Source organism: Bidens hawaiensis, unplaced genomic scaffold (genome assembly GCF_021521415.1).
Source record: "Bidens hawaiensis isolate Kalapana, Puna unplaced genomic scaffold, B.hawaiensis_p1.1 tig00007050_1, whole genome shotgun sequence".
Lineage (NCBI taxonomy): Eukaryota > Viridiplantae > Streptophyta > Magnoliopsida > Asterales > Asteraceae > Bidens > Bidens hawaiensis.
This window is the reverse complement of record NW_027491486.1, coordinates 281188-296019: the sequence shown is the minus strand read 5'-3', so window position 1 is coordinate 296019 and position 14832 is coordinate 281188. Positions and strand designations below refer to the sequence as shown.

At 36.8% G+C, this 14832-nt stretch overlaps 1 protein-coding gene across 1 annotated transcript; it reads left to right on the top strand.

Annotated features, from left to right (window-relative positions):
• Positions 1 to 11439: 11439 nt before the first annotated feature.
• Positions 11440 to 13542, top strand: LOC143634485 (uncharacterized). The gene is made up of 2 exons (XM_077102555.1): positions 11440 to 12152; positions 12787 to 13542. The coding sequence occupies exons 1-2, from the start codon at positions 11440 to 11442 to the stop codon at positions 13472 to 13474; spliced, it is 1401 nt and encodes a 466-aa protein (XP_076958670.1). The 3' UTR covers positions 13475 to 13542.
• Positions 13543 to 14832: the final 1290 nt, after the last annotated feature.

Below are 14832 nucleotides of genomic sequence, written 5' to 3'. Positions count from 1 at the left end.
AATTTAATTTTTCATAACTAATAACTTAATAGATAAAACTATTAACTTAAAATTGGTTGGTATTATCGCGACAAACTTAGTTTTAATAGGTCATATAAAACTAAGTGTCCTGAGAGATGAAAGGGTTCATCAAGTTGTCTCGATCAATAAAGTAAAACTGGACTTTTACTCTATTTGGTAAATATTTAAAATTAATCCCAATTTAAATAGTTTATGCCATCCTACTATAAGTCACACTTGAGGCATATTGCGAAACTTCAAGTGTTTGGAGCTATAGCACCGCACTTGATTTCTAGCCTATCCCTTCAAGGTGAAAGAGTTTCGTTGACACATCCGGCCCTTTCACAAGTGACTATACTAGAGCGACTATTACTTTACTCTCTTGTTACGTGCTACAGCTGTCTGGAGACTAAGGTGGGCATAGATGAGGCTAAACGTATCTACTTAGGCAAATGTTGTCTTAATAGGCCTCATAAACGAGAGTTGTGCTCTATCCACAATTGGCAATCGTTGTCCGTCTGCCTAATCACTTACTAATGTTGTGTGCTACAGCTGCCATTAGTAACTGGAAGCCAGATTCTCAAGCTCCTATTTACTAATGTCATTGGGTCATTAATAATAGGATTAAAAAAACACCGAAAATACTAATAAAATTTACTTTTGCTTAATTGAACAGATGTCTACTGATAATAACTCCTCATTCACCCTCAAGGCTATCCTTGAGAAAGAAAAGTTGAATGGCACCAACTTTCTTGAGTGGTACCGCAACTTGGAACTTGTTCTCAAGATGGCAAATAAGCACTATGTTCTCGATGGACCTGTTCAAACCGAGTCTAAAAATAATACTGCTGATGTCAGGAAGGTTCTTGACAAACATATGGACGACTCTGCTGAAGTCACCTGTATCATGCTAGCCACCATGTTTTATGAGCTTGCTAAAGGCTTGGAAGATTTTTGTGCCTATGAGATGCTTGAGCAACTCAAGGGCATGTTCCAGAAACAAGCCCGTCAAGAACGCTATGACACCACGAAGCAGCTCATTAGTTGCAGAATGGAAAGGGATCACCTGTTAGTGCGCATGTCGTCAAGATGAAAGGGTACATCGAACAACTAAGGAAACTTGATTATCCCCTGTCAGATGAAATGACAGCGGATTTCATCCTGAACTCTCTTCCCAGCTCTTACGACCAGTTCGTAATGAATTTCAATATAAATGGCTGGGTGAAGACAGTGCCGGAGCTTCATGGAATGCTCAAGACGGCTGAGATGAATATTCCCGCTGAAACCAATCAAGTTCTTATGGTTTGATATGCTGGTGTCGTCAAGCCTAAACCCAAGAACCGGGGTCATAACAGTAAAGGCAAGAAGAAGGTTATTGTTGCTGCCAGGTCTGCCACCAACACTAACAAAGGTGTTGCAAAGGTACCACCGCCGCCTCTTGAGGAGCGCCAGTGCTACAAGTGCAACAAAATGGGATACTGGAAACGTAACTGTCCCGACTACCTTGCTGAGCTGAAAAGGCAGAGGACTAATGGTGAAAGCTCCTCTAAAGGTATTTATATTTACGTTATTGAACTTTTCACTGTCTCTAGCAACACATGGGTATTTGATACCGGATGTGGCTACCACATCGTTAATGTCTTGCAGGAGCCTGAAAACTGGAAGAAACTGAAACAAGGCAGCATGGAAGTCATCGTTGGAGATGGGAAGAGAGTCCCAGTTCTTGCAACTGGCACATATCGTTTTGCTTGTCCGTCTGGCCTTGTAGTTACTTTGGATAACTGTTTGTTTGCACCTGGTTTGACCAGAAACATTATTTCAGTTTCTTTATTATTTGAACAAGGATTTAAGTACGTTTCTAATAGTAATGCTATTTCTGCCTACTTGAATGATATCTTTTATTTTGAGGCTAAACCTCGAAATGGTATTTATGAGGTTGATGTTCAAATAAATAATAATGTATATAATCTTTCTAAACATATCAGATCTGGCATCAATGATACATTTCTATGGCATTGCCGACTTGGCCACATAAGCAAGGCACGAGTTAAGAGACTCCAATCCAAAGGGATTCTTGAATCCACAGGACCGGACTCTTTTGATGATTGCGAATCCTGCTTAGCTGGCAAACTCGCCAAAGGTTCCTTCACTCATAAGAATGAACGAGCAAAGGATCTGCTGGGAATCATACATACTGATGTATGCGGTCCCTTCAGAACCATGTCTAGGAATCATGAAAGATACTTCCTTTCTTTTATTGACGATTACAGTCGGTATGCCTATGTGTATCTCATGAAACACAAGCATGAAACCTTTAAAAAGTTCAAAGAGTTTCAAAACGAAGTGGAAAACCAACTCGGGAAAACTATTAAAATGCTTCGATCAGATCGAGGTGAAGAGTATCTCAGCTCAGAATTCATACATCATCTGAAAGAGCGTGGAATTGTTTCATAGCTCACTCCACCCGGCACACCCCAACAAAATGGCGTGAGCGAGAGGAGAAATCGAACCTTGCTAAACACGGTCCGAGCAATGATGTGTAGAACTAACTTGCCTCACTCCTTTTGGAGCTTTTCCCTTTTGACCGCCGCCCACATTGTCAATCTGGCTCCAACTAAAAAGGTAAGCAAAACCCCATATGAGATATGGCATAGGCGAAAACCCAATTTGTCTTTCCTTAGAGTATGGGGATGTGATGCTTATGTCACTAGTGATTCTGACGATAAGCTCGATCCTCGCAGCATAAAAGTTGTTTTCTTCGGATACTATAACCAAAACGGATATTATTTCTTCCATCCTGCTACAAATTCGATTTCTATCAAAAGGAAGGGCCACTTTCTCGAGAAGGAAATTCTCGATCGAGGAACTGGAGATAATATTGTCAATCTTGAAGAAATTCAAGAACTACAAACTACCACTGAGGAAGTTGGAACGTCTGATCAACAAGTTGTTGCTGATACATCGGACATGAACACAAGCGTTCGCAGAAGTAATAGGACTCGCGTACCAAACTCTAGATACCTATGGCATCTAGATGGTCCCGAGGTCCTCTTAGTAGCCGAGTCAAGTGACGAACCTACTAATTACAAATCTGCTATCTTAGATCCAGAATCTGAGAAATGGCAAGATGCCGTGAACGCCGAGATGCAATCTATGCGTGACAATCAAGTCTGGAACTTGGTTGAGCTACCCCCTAGTGTCGGGCAGTAGGGAGCAAGTGGATTTTCAAGAAGAAAACCGACATGCATGGAAATGTGTAGACTTATAAAGCACGGCTAGTCGCGAAAGGTTTTACTCAAACTCAAGGTATTGACTATGATGAAACCTTCTCGCCCATTGCTATAACTAAGTCGATAAGGATATTACTTGCCATAGCCGCGTACTATGACTACGAGATATGGCAAATGGATGTCAAAACTACTTTTCTTAATGGACATCTTTCTGAAGATGTCTATATGGTTCAGCCTGAAGGTTTTGTCGATCCTAAATATCCTAACAGGGTGTGCAAACTAAATAAGTCCATTTATGGACTTAAACAGGCATCTCTCAGCTGGAATCTTCATTTTGATGAGAAAATCAAAGAGTTTGGTTTTATCAAAAATGAAAATGAGCCTTGTGTTTACAGAAAGGCTAGTGGAAGCACTATATCATTCCTCATCCTGTATGTGGATGATATACTGATCATTGGAAACAACATCCCTATGCCTAAGGAAGTTAAGAACTGGTTGGGATCTTGTTTCGCAATGAAAGATCTTGGTGAAGCTACTTATATTCTAGGAATTAAGATCTACCGAGATAGGTGGCTTCTAGGGCTGAGTCAAAGTACATACATAGACAAAGTAATGGCATGCTTCTCTATGGACAACTCCAAGAAAGGAGCTCTTCCCATGGCTAAAGGAACCGTGTTGAACAAATCGCAATCTCCGGAAACGGATATTGAAACTAAGCACATGCAAGCAATTCCATATGCTTCAGCGATTGGTTCTATCATGTATGCTATGTTATGTACTAGACTTGACGTCTCGTATGCGTTGAGCATGACTAGTCATTTTCAGCAGAACCCTGGCATTGCCCACTGGACTGCTGTGAAGAACATTCTGAGGTACTTGAAAAGGAGGAAAGACATGTTCTTGGTGTTTGGAGGAATGGAAGAAGAGCTCACTATAAGGTGTTACACTGATGCTAGCTTCCAGACTGATCGAGATGATTCTCGCTCACAATCAGGATATGTATTCACTCTCAATGGAGGAGCTGTTTACTGGAAAAGCTCCAAGTAGAGTGTGGTGACGGATTCTACCACCGAATCAGAATACATAGCTGCATCAGATGCTACTAAAGAGGCTGCTTGGATGAAGAAGTTCATCGCTGATCTCGATGTGGTTCCAAGTATTCATAAACCAATCGAGGCGTTCTGTATAGGTGTTATTGCTCAGGCCAAAGAGCCCAGGTCTCATCACAGAGCCAAGCACATTCTAAGGAAGTTCCATCTCATTCGGGAAATAATGGAACGAGGAGACATCATAATAAGCAAAGTAGACACAGATCAAAACCTAGCTGACCCGTTCACTAAACCGATGACTCAGGACAAGCATGATCATCACAGAGATGCTATCGGTCTTAGATTAGCTAGTAGTTTGTTTTGATTTAGTATTTGGATGTGTGAACATTTCAAACAGTTATACTTTAAGTTCTCTTTTGATTTAATGGTTAAATGCAAATGTTGAATAATATAACTGTGTTCGGTTTTAATATGTTTAATCCATGAATATTGTATTCTAAATTATCCGTAGTCGGTCAGACTCGTGGGAACGACTCTGAATTAAGACTATTCTGACTTTGGACTCAAGGAGTTGACTTCCAAACTCGCAGACCTCATTATGAATGACGTTGGATGTAACTCGCATCAAATCATCTTCTTGGATCTTAGTCATAAGATGTTTTGATACTATTATACTCATTTAGTATCCTTAGACCTGAGATGCATATTAGAACTTTCATTTACTAAAGGCTATTCTTTGATCAGTGTCAACCGCTGTCGCGTAACTGCCAGCTATAAAGGCATTGGTTAGGAATAATCTGAAGTTCAGTGGGAGTTGTATGTAATCAAGATGGGATTCTGTACTGTTACATGATATGTAACAGTTAGACTTCTTGGCGCCCTCGTTGATTCAAACTGGTAAAGTGTGAGGCCTCACCCAAACTAACTGTGTGTTTGATTGGACCACTTTGACTCTAGATCGAGAACTATAATGATTGAACGTCATATGAGATTGAACCTGATCTATGTCTCATTGTTCAATTGATGTCTTATACAAAAAGGATAGATGACAACGATTACCATAAATTCGTTATCTTGCAATAGTGTATTCCAAGATTATTTTTGTTAATGAATTTAAAATGTTATAACCTGTTGGGGGCAGCTATATGTAGCTAGAGCACCGCTGGCTGTCAATATTGAGTAACTTAACCAGAAACCGTCCAAGTGGGAGACTGTTGGAATTATGGACCGGTTCGGGTAAGTCAACACGGCCAACCGGGTTATGACCCATGAGAGTTACACCGTGAGGTAACGAGCCATTGACCCGCTTAAGTTAGTTAACCGGGTTAGATACTTTAGCGAGATGAAATTACATGGAGCGGGCTTTGGAGCAAGAAGTGGACTTGTTGGCCCATTAGGTTTATAACTAACTAAGTTAGTTAAACCTAATTATAGGTTATATAAACACATGATGTTATGGACATAACTTTAACCCTAAGCTAATTAACAAGTCCATCTCCTTTCTTCCTCCACCCCATCGCCGGCGCTGCCCGACCACCGCCACTCACCGCCGCTGTACGCCGACGCCGCTGTCTGCGGGCTGCTGTCCGCACAGCACCACCACTGCCGGGTTGCCTTCGTGCACCGCACCGTTGGTCGTTGGATCTCGTTGTGTCACCTAGCTCGGTTTGATAGCCTTCGGTGTCTCAACCGGTTAATTATTAACCGAGGTAAACTTAAATATATTATTAGTTTATATTTAATGTTTTGACTCGTACTCGTATTGTTTGTAACCTGATCCTATCGGGTTTTGTTTTCGGTGCTGATTAACATATATTTTCCGCTGCGTGTATTAATTAATGTAATTAATTATTATTTGTCACGTTTATTGAACCGGATTTAATAAACAAAATTTTAACTGATCACCACTGATGTCACACCCCAACCTAAGGCGGAAATGCCAAGGCGTGATCCGATTGCTCACAGCTCGAAGATACTATCATAAATAAAATGTGACAATATCTAATTAATTATTTTAATTCAAATGTACACACAATAATCAAATACAACAAAACAATTCAATTAAATAAATACAATCAATTAAATTTAAGTTTGTCTTCAATATAACCTATGGTCCTGACTACATATCCATACTTCAATCTAAGCAACCTGCATATGCGTAGAAAATGGAGTTTGTTAACAACACATGTTGAGTGAGATGATCACCAATTTTGAAACATTAAATAATATCATATATATATATATAATAATAATATCATATATATATATATATATATATATATATATATAGGATCAGGTTTATTTCAAAAGTGTCGAGAATTGCGAGAAATGAATTCAACCAATCATATTTTTTTCTTTTACTTTATCATTTATTTAATGGCAAGGATGTTATAGTAAAGATAATGTGTTTTTTCATATTTGGTATGTCATAATTTATGGAGAAGTTACAATTTTTTTTTCTATTTTTTAATATATAGTTAAATCAACCAATGTTGAATTCTTGATTTTTTTGTCAAATTCAATGTTTTTGATTAATCCATATTATTTTTTTTATTCTCCTAATTTGAATTTCATATATTTGTCCAGATAATAGTTCCAAAATTCATAGCGCTGATAATTACACAGAGTACTTAAATGAACCTACATAGTATATAAATGAACCTACACCTAAATATAAATTCACACACACAATTAGAAATACCACCAACAAAGTATATATACGAACGTACGCAGTACATAAATGAACCTACATACGATAAAAAAAAAATTACACATACACAATACATATATAAACCTACACAGTACATAAATGAACCTACAGATAATAAAAATTTATACATACACAATTTGAAATACCATATACACAGTACATATACGAACCTACACAGTACATATACGAATTTCCATAGTACATAGTACATAAATGAACCTATATAGATAAAAATTAGACATATACAATTAAAATACCACCTACACTGTATGTGTATGCAATATGCAAGCTAGTCTGAAAAAAAAACTAAAAAAACTAGAAAAAAGACTATCATAATAATAGATGAAATAAAAGAAAATTAAATAAATCACAAATGAAATGAATTCAATTAATTATCAATTCAATTAAAATTAAAGGTTGAAGCTTTTAACAAGGAACATTGGGAGTTATAATCTTCTTTTATTTTAATTGTGTTAAACAAGTTACCACATTACCCTTTTTAATTAAAATAATTCTTATTAATTGCAAAAATGGGGCCACTTTCGTTAATGACCATTGATTAGTAACATCAATGGTTGAAATCAACTTCTCACACTTCTCGCTATAATATCACTTCTCGCAAGATCCATCCCCTATATATATATATATATATATATATATATATATATAGTTGATAAATGATAAATGCGCAAACCAACCATGTGATAATAATCAATCGAATCATAACAAACATGCATATAACCAAATCGTGTGTGCCAATGAAATCGTTGCCAAGCGAATCGGGCATTGATAACAATGACTAAGGTTGTCGTTTTACCTTTGCCAGGAGAATCGGGCTCCGGTTACTAAGACGGTCGTATGATAATACTAATGAGAACACTCTACAAGGGGATATGTTGAACCTCTTCGAAACATTATCAAGTAAACAATTAAACATGTAGCAACTAGCAAATAGCATTCAACTGATATTCACACAATGATTATATTTGCGATTTTGTGTATATATATAGATAGAAAATATGAATAAGTACGCATATGTCCCCAAAACGTTTGAAAACAGTAGATAAAAAGGGGAATGATCAAACTCACCTTAGACGGAAGGCAAGTGATTAATAAATTCGACAAACGAACTAATGATTTAAGCGAGTCGTCCAATACACGTCCAACGAGATTAATGATCAGAATCTGAAACTTTTTGATATGAAACTATAAATAAAAATGAACTTAATGCCGCTGGAATCAATCCAAACGGATGAGTAGAACTCTACTTATGTTGATTTTAATATTTAAACGAGTCGAGTCTGACCAGAATCCGAACTTCGAGTCGGGAGTCGGGTTTTGGTCAGAACCCTTAAAATTTAATTATGAGAAGAAAAGTCTTCTGGACCGAACATTGAATTCGACCAGAAGTATGAGAAAACGAGAAGTCAAAGTTGTTGACTGTTTTACCCTTTATCGAGTTTTAAAGCAATTGACCAGTCAATACCCTTCAATCTCAGAAATTGATTGAAGTTTATTGACTAGGGAATATGTATGAACAATTTTACAGTTTACAACTTACCCGGAAAGTGAAAGGATCAAGGGATATAACGAGTCAAAGATCAACGTATAAGCAAAGTCAAACGTCAAGGCTTGTGTCTTTAATGAATATGCAAAAACCGAAGGGTTTGAGAATGAGCAGAGGTAGGTGACGGCTGGAGGAGATGTAGTAGGGTTAGGTTAAGGTTTACAGCAGGGAATTATGATGTGTTTATGTAAGAATAGCTAACACGAACCAAATATGGGCTTTTTGGCCCGTTTAAGCAAGTATATGCGATTTAAGGAAAGAATCTTCGATTTATTCACAAAGATCTAATCTTGGACAAGGGAAAACGAATTAGGAATGGTATTTTAGTTGTATGATGTTTACTTGGACCTTAATTCACTCTAACATGCCTAAAATAAACGATTTTTTACTTTAAACGAACTAGAAAATGAACTAAGGCTTAAAAGGTCTGTGCAGGTACCCCGTCGCGCCGCGCCGCCACCTAGGGTGGTCCCGTCACGCAGCTCCCCGGGCCACAATGGGGAAAGTTTCATTTTTTGCATTTTTAGTCCCTGTAGTTTGATATTTGGTCCATTATTGATCTTTTTATGTTTTAAATAAAGATTTAGACATTATATAAAGTATGAGGGGCATAAATTGAACATTAGAAACTTAAATATATTATTTTTGTTTAATAATGAAAATTTAAATTATTCCCAGTCGGTTTAAACGTAAACGAAAAATTCGAGATGTTACAACTGAAACCCAACAGTAACGAAATATCCATGATAAAAGGCATATCTATGACATCAACTTAGAGCATTTCGATCCTCTCTCTCATTTTTTGTGAGAGAGGTTTTTATAATATAAGGAGTGGTTTAGGGGTGTTGTTAGTAGAGTAAAGAGAAAATGTAATGATTTTTCTGTATATTTGAAAAACTATTGTTCTCCTCTATAATTTTTTAATAGTTGTTAAAAGTTGTTGTGGGTGGAGGAAAAGAAAAGGTAATAATAATGATATAGAAAAACATTATTTAATTGAAGAGAAAAGAGAAAAGTAGTGTATTTTAGTGTAATTTTGGATTTGTAGACAGGGGAAGACATTGGAAGGCATGGGAATGCTCTTAGAGCATTCACAATCCGTCCATCAAATTTAGTAAGCGAGATTTTTATAATATATGGAATGTTTTAAGGTGTTGTGAGTTGATGAGAAAGAAACGTAGTGATTTTTCTGTACATTTGAAAAGTTTCTGTAACACCATATAAAATTTTTAATATATTTTGAAAGTGGTTGTGAGTAGGGATGAGCTCGGTACCGTACCGGTACCGAAATGCTCGGTTCGATACCGGTACGGTACCGGGACAGTACCATCTCATTCGAGAAAGCTTTACATTTTCCTAATAGTTAAAATTATTGAAATATTCATGTTAGAAATATATGTTGAAAATTAAGTTTATTACAAAAAGTAAAGCAGTGATTACATCTAAATAGAAGCTAAGTTTATTATAACAAGCAAAGTAATGATTACATATTGAAAACAGTATACGAAATTATTTGGTTTTACTATTTCCTTACTTGTTTGCCCTGTTTAGGATTGTTTTTAAACGTATGATAAAGATAGAAAGCTTGAGAGTTTAAATCGATAGCGGCATAAAACTTACACGCTACAAACGGAAAGACGTAAGTTAATATTAGGTAAGTTTAATGAGTTTTTTTCTTAAAATTACAACATATTTACATACGGAATATTATTTGTAACAATTAAATACAATTTCAAGGTTGTTGAGCTCAACATATTTTGTTTTTTGTCACTAAGATATGAAGGTAAGAAATATATTGCTTTCATCTATGCATATAAGATTATAAATATATAATAATAAAAATGCTAAAACAAAATATATTTTGAAAAGAAAAACCCAGGTTTTTTGTATGCCAAGTAATTTCCATAGTCGTAGTGATTGGGAATGCAATCTAAATGGATGTTGCTATTTTCACTTCCACCACAAATGATACATCCTTTTGTCATTTTCTATAGTTTGCAGCCACATCCACCTAATTTGTGAATTATAAGAATGATTCATATATCATTTTCAAACCTTCACCCTTGTTCTTGTTTTATCATAAATTAATTATCTCCTTAATCATTAAGACTAAATAATTAGAAGTATGATGTCTTTCCTTTCTTGTCTTACCTTTCATGGTGAAACATAAGCATAACTTCTATTTTCATTTTCTTTTTTCATTTGATAAAATTTTCCCTAAAACTTTAATTTTCGTAAGTCTCATAATAACTCTTTAAAAGTCGTCTAAATACCATTATTACATACTTTACATCAAGTTGTACCTGCTTACACATACTTCGTTCACATCTTACCTCTAACACCATCAAATAATCAAAAAGACCATATTCTCTTATTATGTTTTCACGTACTTCTGTATTTGAGTTTCAGAAGAAATAAACGAAACATAAAAAGTAATAAACTATATGAAAGACGGAACTAGCAAAACTACAAACTCATTCATAACTTAATTGATTGAAATTAACTTGTGGAGAAACTAGTAATATGGTTTTTAAGTCAGAAACTCTATTATGTTTCTAATAATAAATTAAATATGTAGTGATTTTCAGTGTAATTATATTAATAGTGTAGGATATGGGTTAAAAATGTTTTTAAAAAGTTTAGAGTTTAATGTAATGCTGATGTAAAGTTTTTGTTGTTGCTGTTGTTGATAATACTATTATTAATTCGTATGATAACCCTTTTAAGTCTAGAAGTAATTAAGAACAGCGCGTGTGGTAAAATACACTTGTTAACTCGCGTGGTAGTAGGCAACAACATTATAAAACACCTTATTCAACTCCCCCCAATCTCCTACCTTCTAATAATAATATTCTAATTCTAATAATAATAATAATAATAATAATGGACACAATCCTCTGCGATGAAGTCCTCCAAGAAATCTTCCACCGCCTCCCTCTGCCTCCAGAATCCTCCTCCGCCGTCTCGCTAGTCTCCAAACGGTGGCGCCGCCTCCTCCGCTCCTCCACCTCCTCCCTCACCCTCCGCCTCTCCCACCACCACCCCCACCCTTCGTTCCCCTCCTTCCTCTCCGACCACACACACCTCTCCTCCCTCACCATCACCTCCACCACCACCAGCAACATCTCCGACCACCTCCTGACCTCCATCTCCGGCAGCTGCCCAAGCCTCACCCACCTCAGCCTCTCCACCGGCCCTCTCTCCTTATACCCGTTACTCTCACTCTCCACCTCATGTCCTCTTCTCTCTTCTTTATCAATTATCCTCTCTAGACCTTTAACCTCCCTCCACTTTCTTTCCTCTTTTCCTAATCTCAAAACAATAAGCCTAACTCTCGTCGGAAACACAAACACAAACACATTAGTTTCCGATCACTTCATTTCTTCCTCAACCGAGTTATTGAAGCTTCAATCCATCTGCTTATCCGGAATTCGCCCCGGAGATTACGCCATAAACTTCCTATGGAACAATTGCAATTACGAGTCGTTGTTAAAGCTCGCTTTCCAAAACTGTGAAGGCATAGGCGATAATTATTCCTTCTCCTGCTTCATCAAAGGACTCAACAATCTTAACCAACTCGAATTGAAGACTTGCAGGTCTTTTTATTTTTTTTTACCAAAAGAAGTTTTGTAACTCACCAAAACGATACAAAGTTTTTACTCAGCAAGGAGCTGAATACGATAAAACAAAGGGGTGCTTGCGATTACTTATTTAGGCTCCTTTTTAACTTATAATTTTTTGAAAGAAAAAGTTAATAAGTTCAAAAGGTGCTTTTGGTATGTCTATGGACAACGAAATGAAGCTAGTGCCTTATAGACCCACTTTTTAAGGTCTCAAATTTCCAAAACAAGATTAGTAATTATACATTTTGTAATTCAGATTAATGTGTGTGATTTGAGCGCCGTTTAAACTGAATTAGGTCTAGAAAAGTATGAGGAGCTGCATTACTTATATTTTTGCAAAAAAATAAAGACAACACTTGATTTATTTGGATTGAAAACAAGATAACTTTTTTTACAAGGTCTCGTTTCATACATCATTTTAGAATTTAGACCAGCAAAAAAGATTGAGCCGGCCCTGTAAGTCAAGATACTGTAGATATAAGTTAATAAGTCAGGATATTGTGACTTATTAGCGATTGACAAAAAGTTAAATAAGGAATCCCAAACAACAAAGTTCTATAGCCCGCTAGAATGATATTAACCTCTATGGAAATATGAAAACTTGCAGGTCAATTATTACTTTAATCCTGCTTAACCTAGCTGACAATCCGTTCAACACGTTATCGTCTCTCTTAATCTACGACGGCGGTAACAGAGAAAGCCTTCTTCATTTCCTCCAGGAAACGAACTGCAACCTTCAAAAACTCGATCTCCGCTTACCATTGGATTTAGACGACAATCATCTGTTCGAAATCGGAACAAAGTTTAACAGATTACACGCCCTTCGATTGCAGAGTTGCTGTATGGTTACAGGTGAAGCTCTCAAGACCCTAGGGTTAGCTTTAACAAACCTTGAAGAATTAAGTTTAACAAACTGTGACGTCATCAATGGACAAACCGGATTCCTTGTGGAATTAGCTCAGAATCTGCGGAATATTAAAATACTGGATTTGTCGTATAATCATACTTTGGTTGATAAGGGATTCGCATCGATGATTAGTTCGTTTTGTAATTTACGGGAATTGAAACTGAGAGGTTGCAGTGGGTTAACGAATGTGTCGTTGGTTTCGGTGTGCAAGAACTGTAAGTGTTTGGAGAGTGTGGATATGCTTTACTGCAATGGGATTCAGGAGGAAGGTGTGGAGTTTGTGATCCTGAATTTGCCAGAATTGAGATACTTGCGAGTCGAAGATCGGAAGTTATCGGAAGCTGCTAGAAGATGGATGGCACACAAGTATATTGAGGTCCAATCCTGAACAAGAGCAGGTGTATTTAAAAATTGGATTGAAATTGTATATTGTATACTGGTTATTGTTGTGTATGTTATGTTGTCATGAAATAAGAATGCATATTTGTGTAATTACGTTACAATCATTCAAAGGTAATAATTATATGCATATTTGTTGTGTGGTTGAAGTGTCTCTTGACTCTTTGTTAAGCTAGTTGGTTTGTATATTTGTTTTGAGGTTAGTAAGGTTGTCCGAGCACTCGCAGAGCAACGGACCAAATTCGCATGCCACCAAATGAATCCACAAACCTGGCCATATTCGCCATCTAATGAATTTGTGAATCAACAAATCGATCAGGCCAAATCGAATCATGTAGCCGGGAAGCCGGAGACGATACCCAACCCGATTTGCTTTCATAATCTCCAGTTCCATTCTGTTTCACTTGGCCGAAGTGAGTACCCGAACCATCGGCGGTCTGAGCTGCTTGAATGTAGCTCGCTCGTATTAAAACTTCAGGCTTGAGTGAATTAGCTCATTCCTTATATATTTCTAGTTTGGTTATTTCAAAATAAAGGAAACCGAGTGAACTCGTAGAGAGCACGAGCTGGCTTGACTAAAAAGCGAGCCATGTAAGAACTGGTTCTGCTTGTTGACATGTCGAGCAGAGATGGTTCTGCTTGTTAAGTCACTTGAGCTCAAGCTGGTGCTTCTTTGGCTAGCTAGTGATAGGGTGTGCTATTAGGCCGTTGAAACTGACGGATTAGAAACCGAATAAATTTGGCGGGTTTAGAAATTAAAATATATACATTCTTTTTTGATGGTTTAACTATAACGGTTAACAACTTGTAACCTAAAACCAGGTGTTTAACATATACTATTGATTTATTTACTTTTTCTTGTAGGGATTACTCTACAAAATAGTAACCAAGTTTTATAATTGTTCCAGTCAGGTCACTGGCAAAATAATTTGTTTTAATCGGGTCACTTAACTTTTAAAATTGTTCCAATTATTTTACCTGGTTGGCAGGTAATTTAAACCCTTTTCAAAGTTATTTACTTGAATAGTAGGTTATGCTGTTTTATTAAAATTAATAAGATAAATCAAGCAGTTAAAAAAAAAAGATAAATCACAATAATTCATTATAAGGCCTCTTCTTCTTCTTCTTCGTTCAGATCACAAACCCACCACCCTTTATCAACTCAGTCATTCACTACCACCTTTATCCACCCACCACCACCAAGAATGTACCCACCACGGGGCTAAATCTCAACAACACCACCACCTAATCTACCGAGTTCCTTAACCCCGACACAACTGCAAATTGATTTTCCGGCATCGATTTTCCGGCCAACAACTATCGCCGCTGGCGCATCGCCTCCAACAA

What these genes read in the sequence shown, in the direction of transcription:
- LOC143634485 (XM_077102555.1), top strand. Translation starts at nt 11,440, where the DNA reads ATGGACACAATCCTCTGCGATGAAGTCCTCCAAGAAATCTTCCACCGC. An exon ending in CTCGAATTGAAGACTTGCAG is followed by an intron (nt 12,153 to 12,786) that starts GTCTTTTTATTT and finishes GAAAACTTGCAG; the next exon opens with GTCAATTATTACTTTAATCC.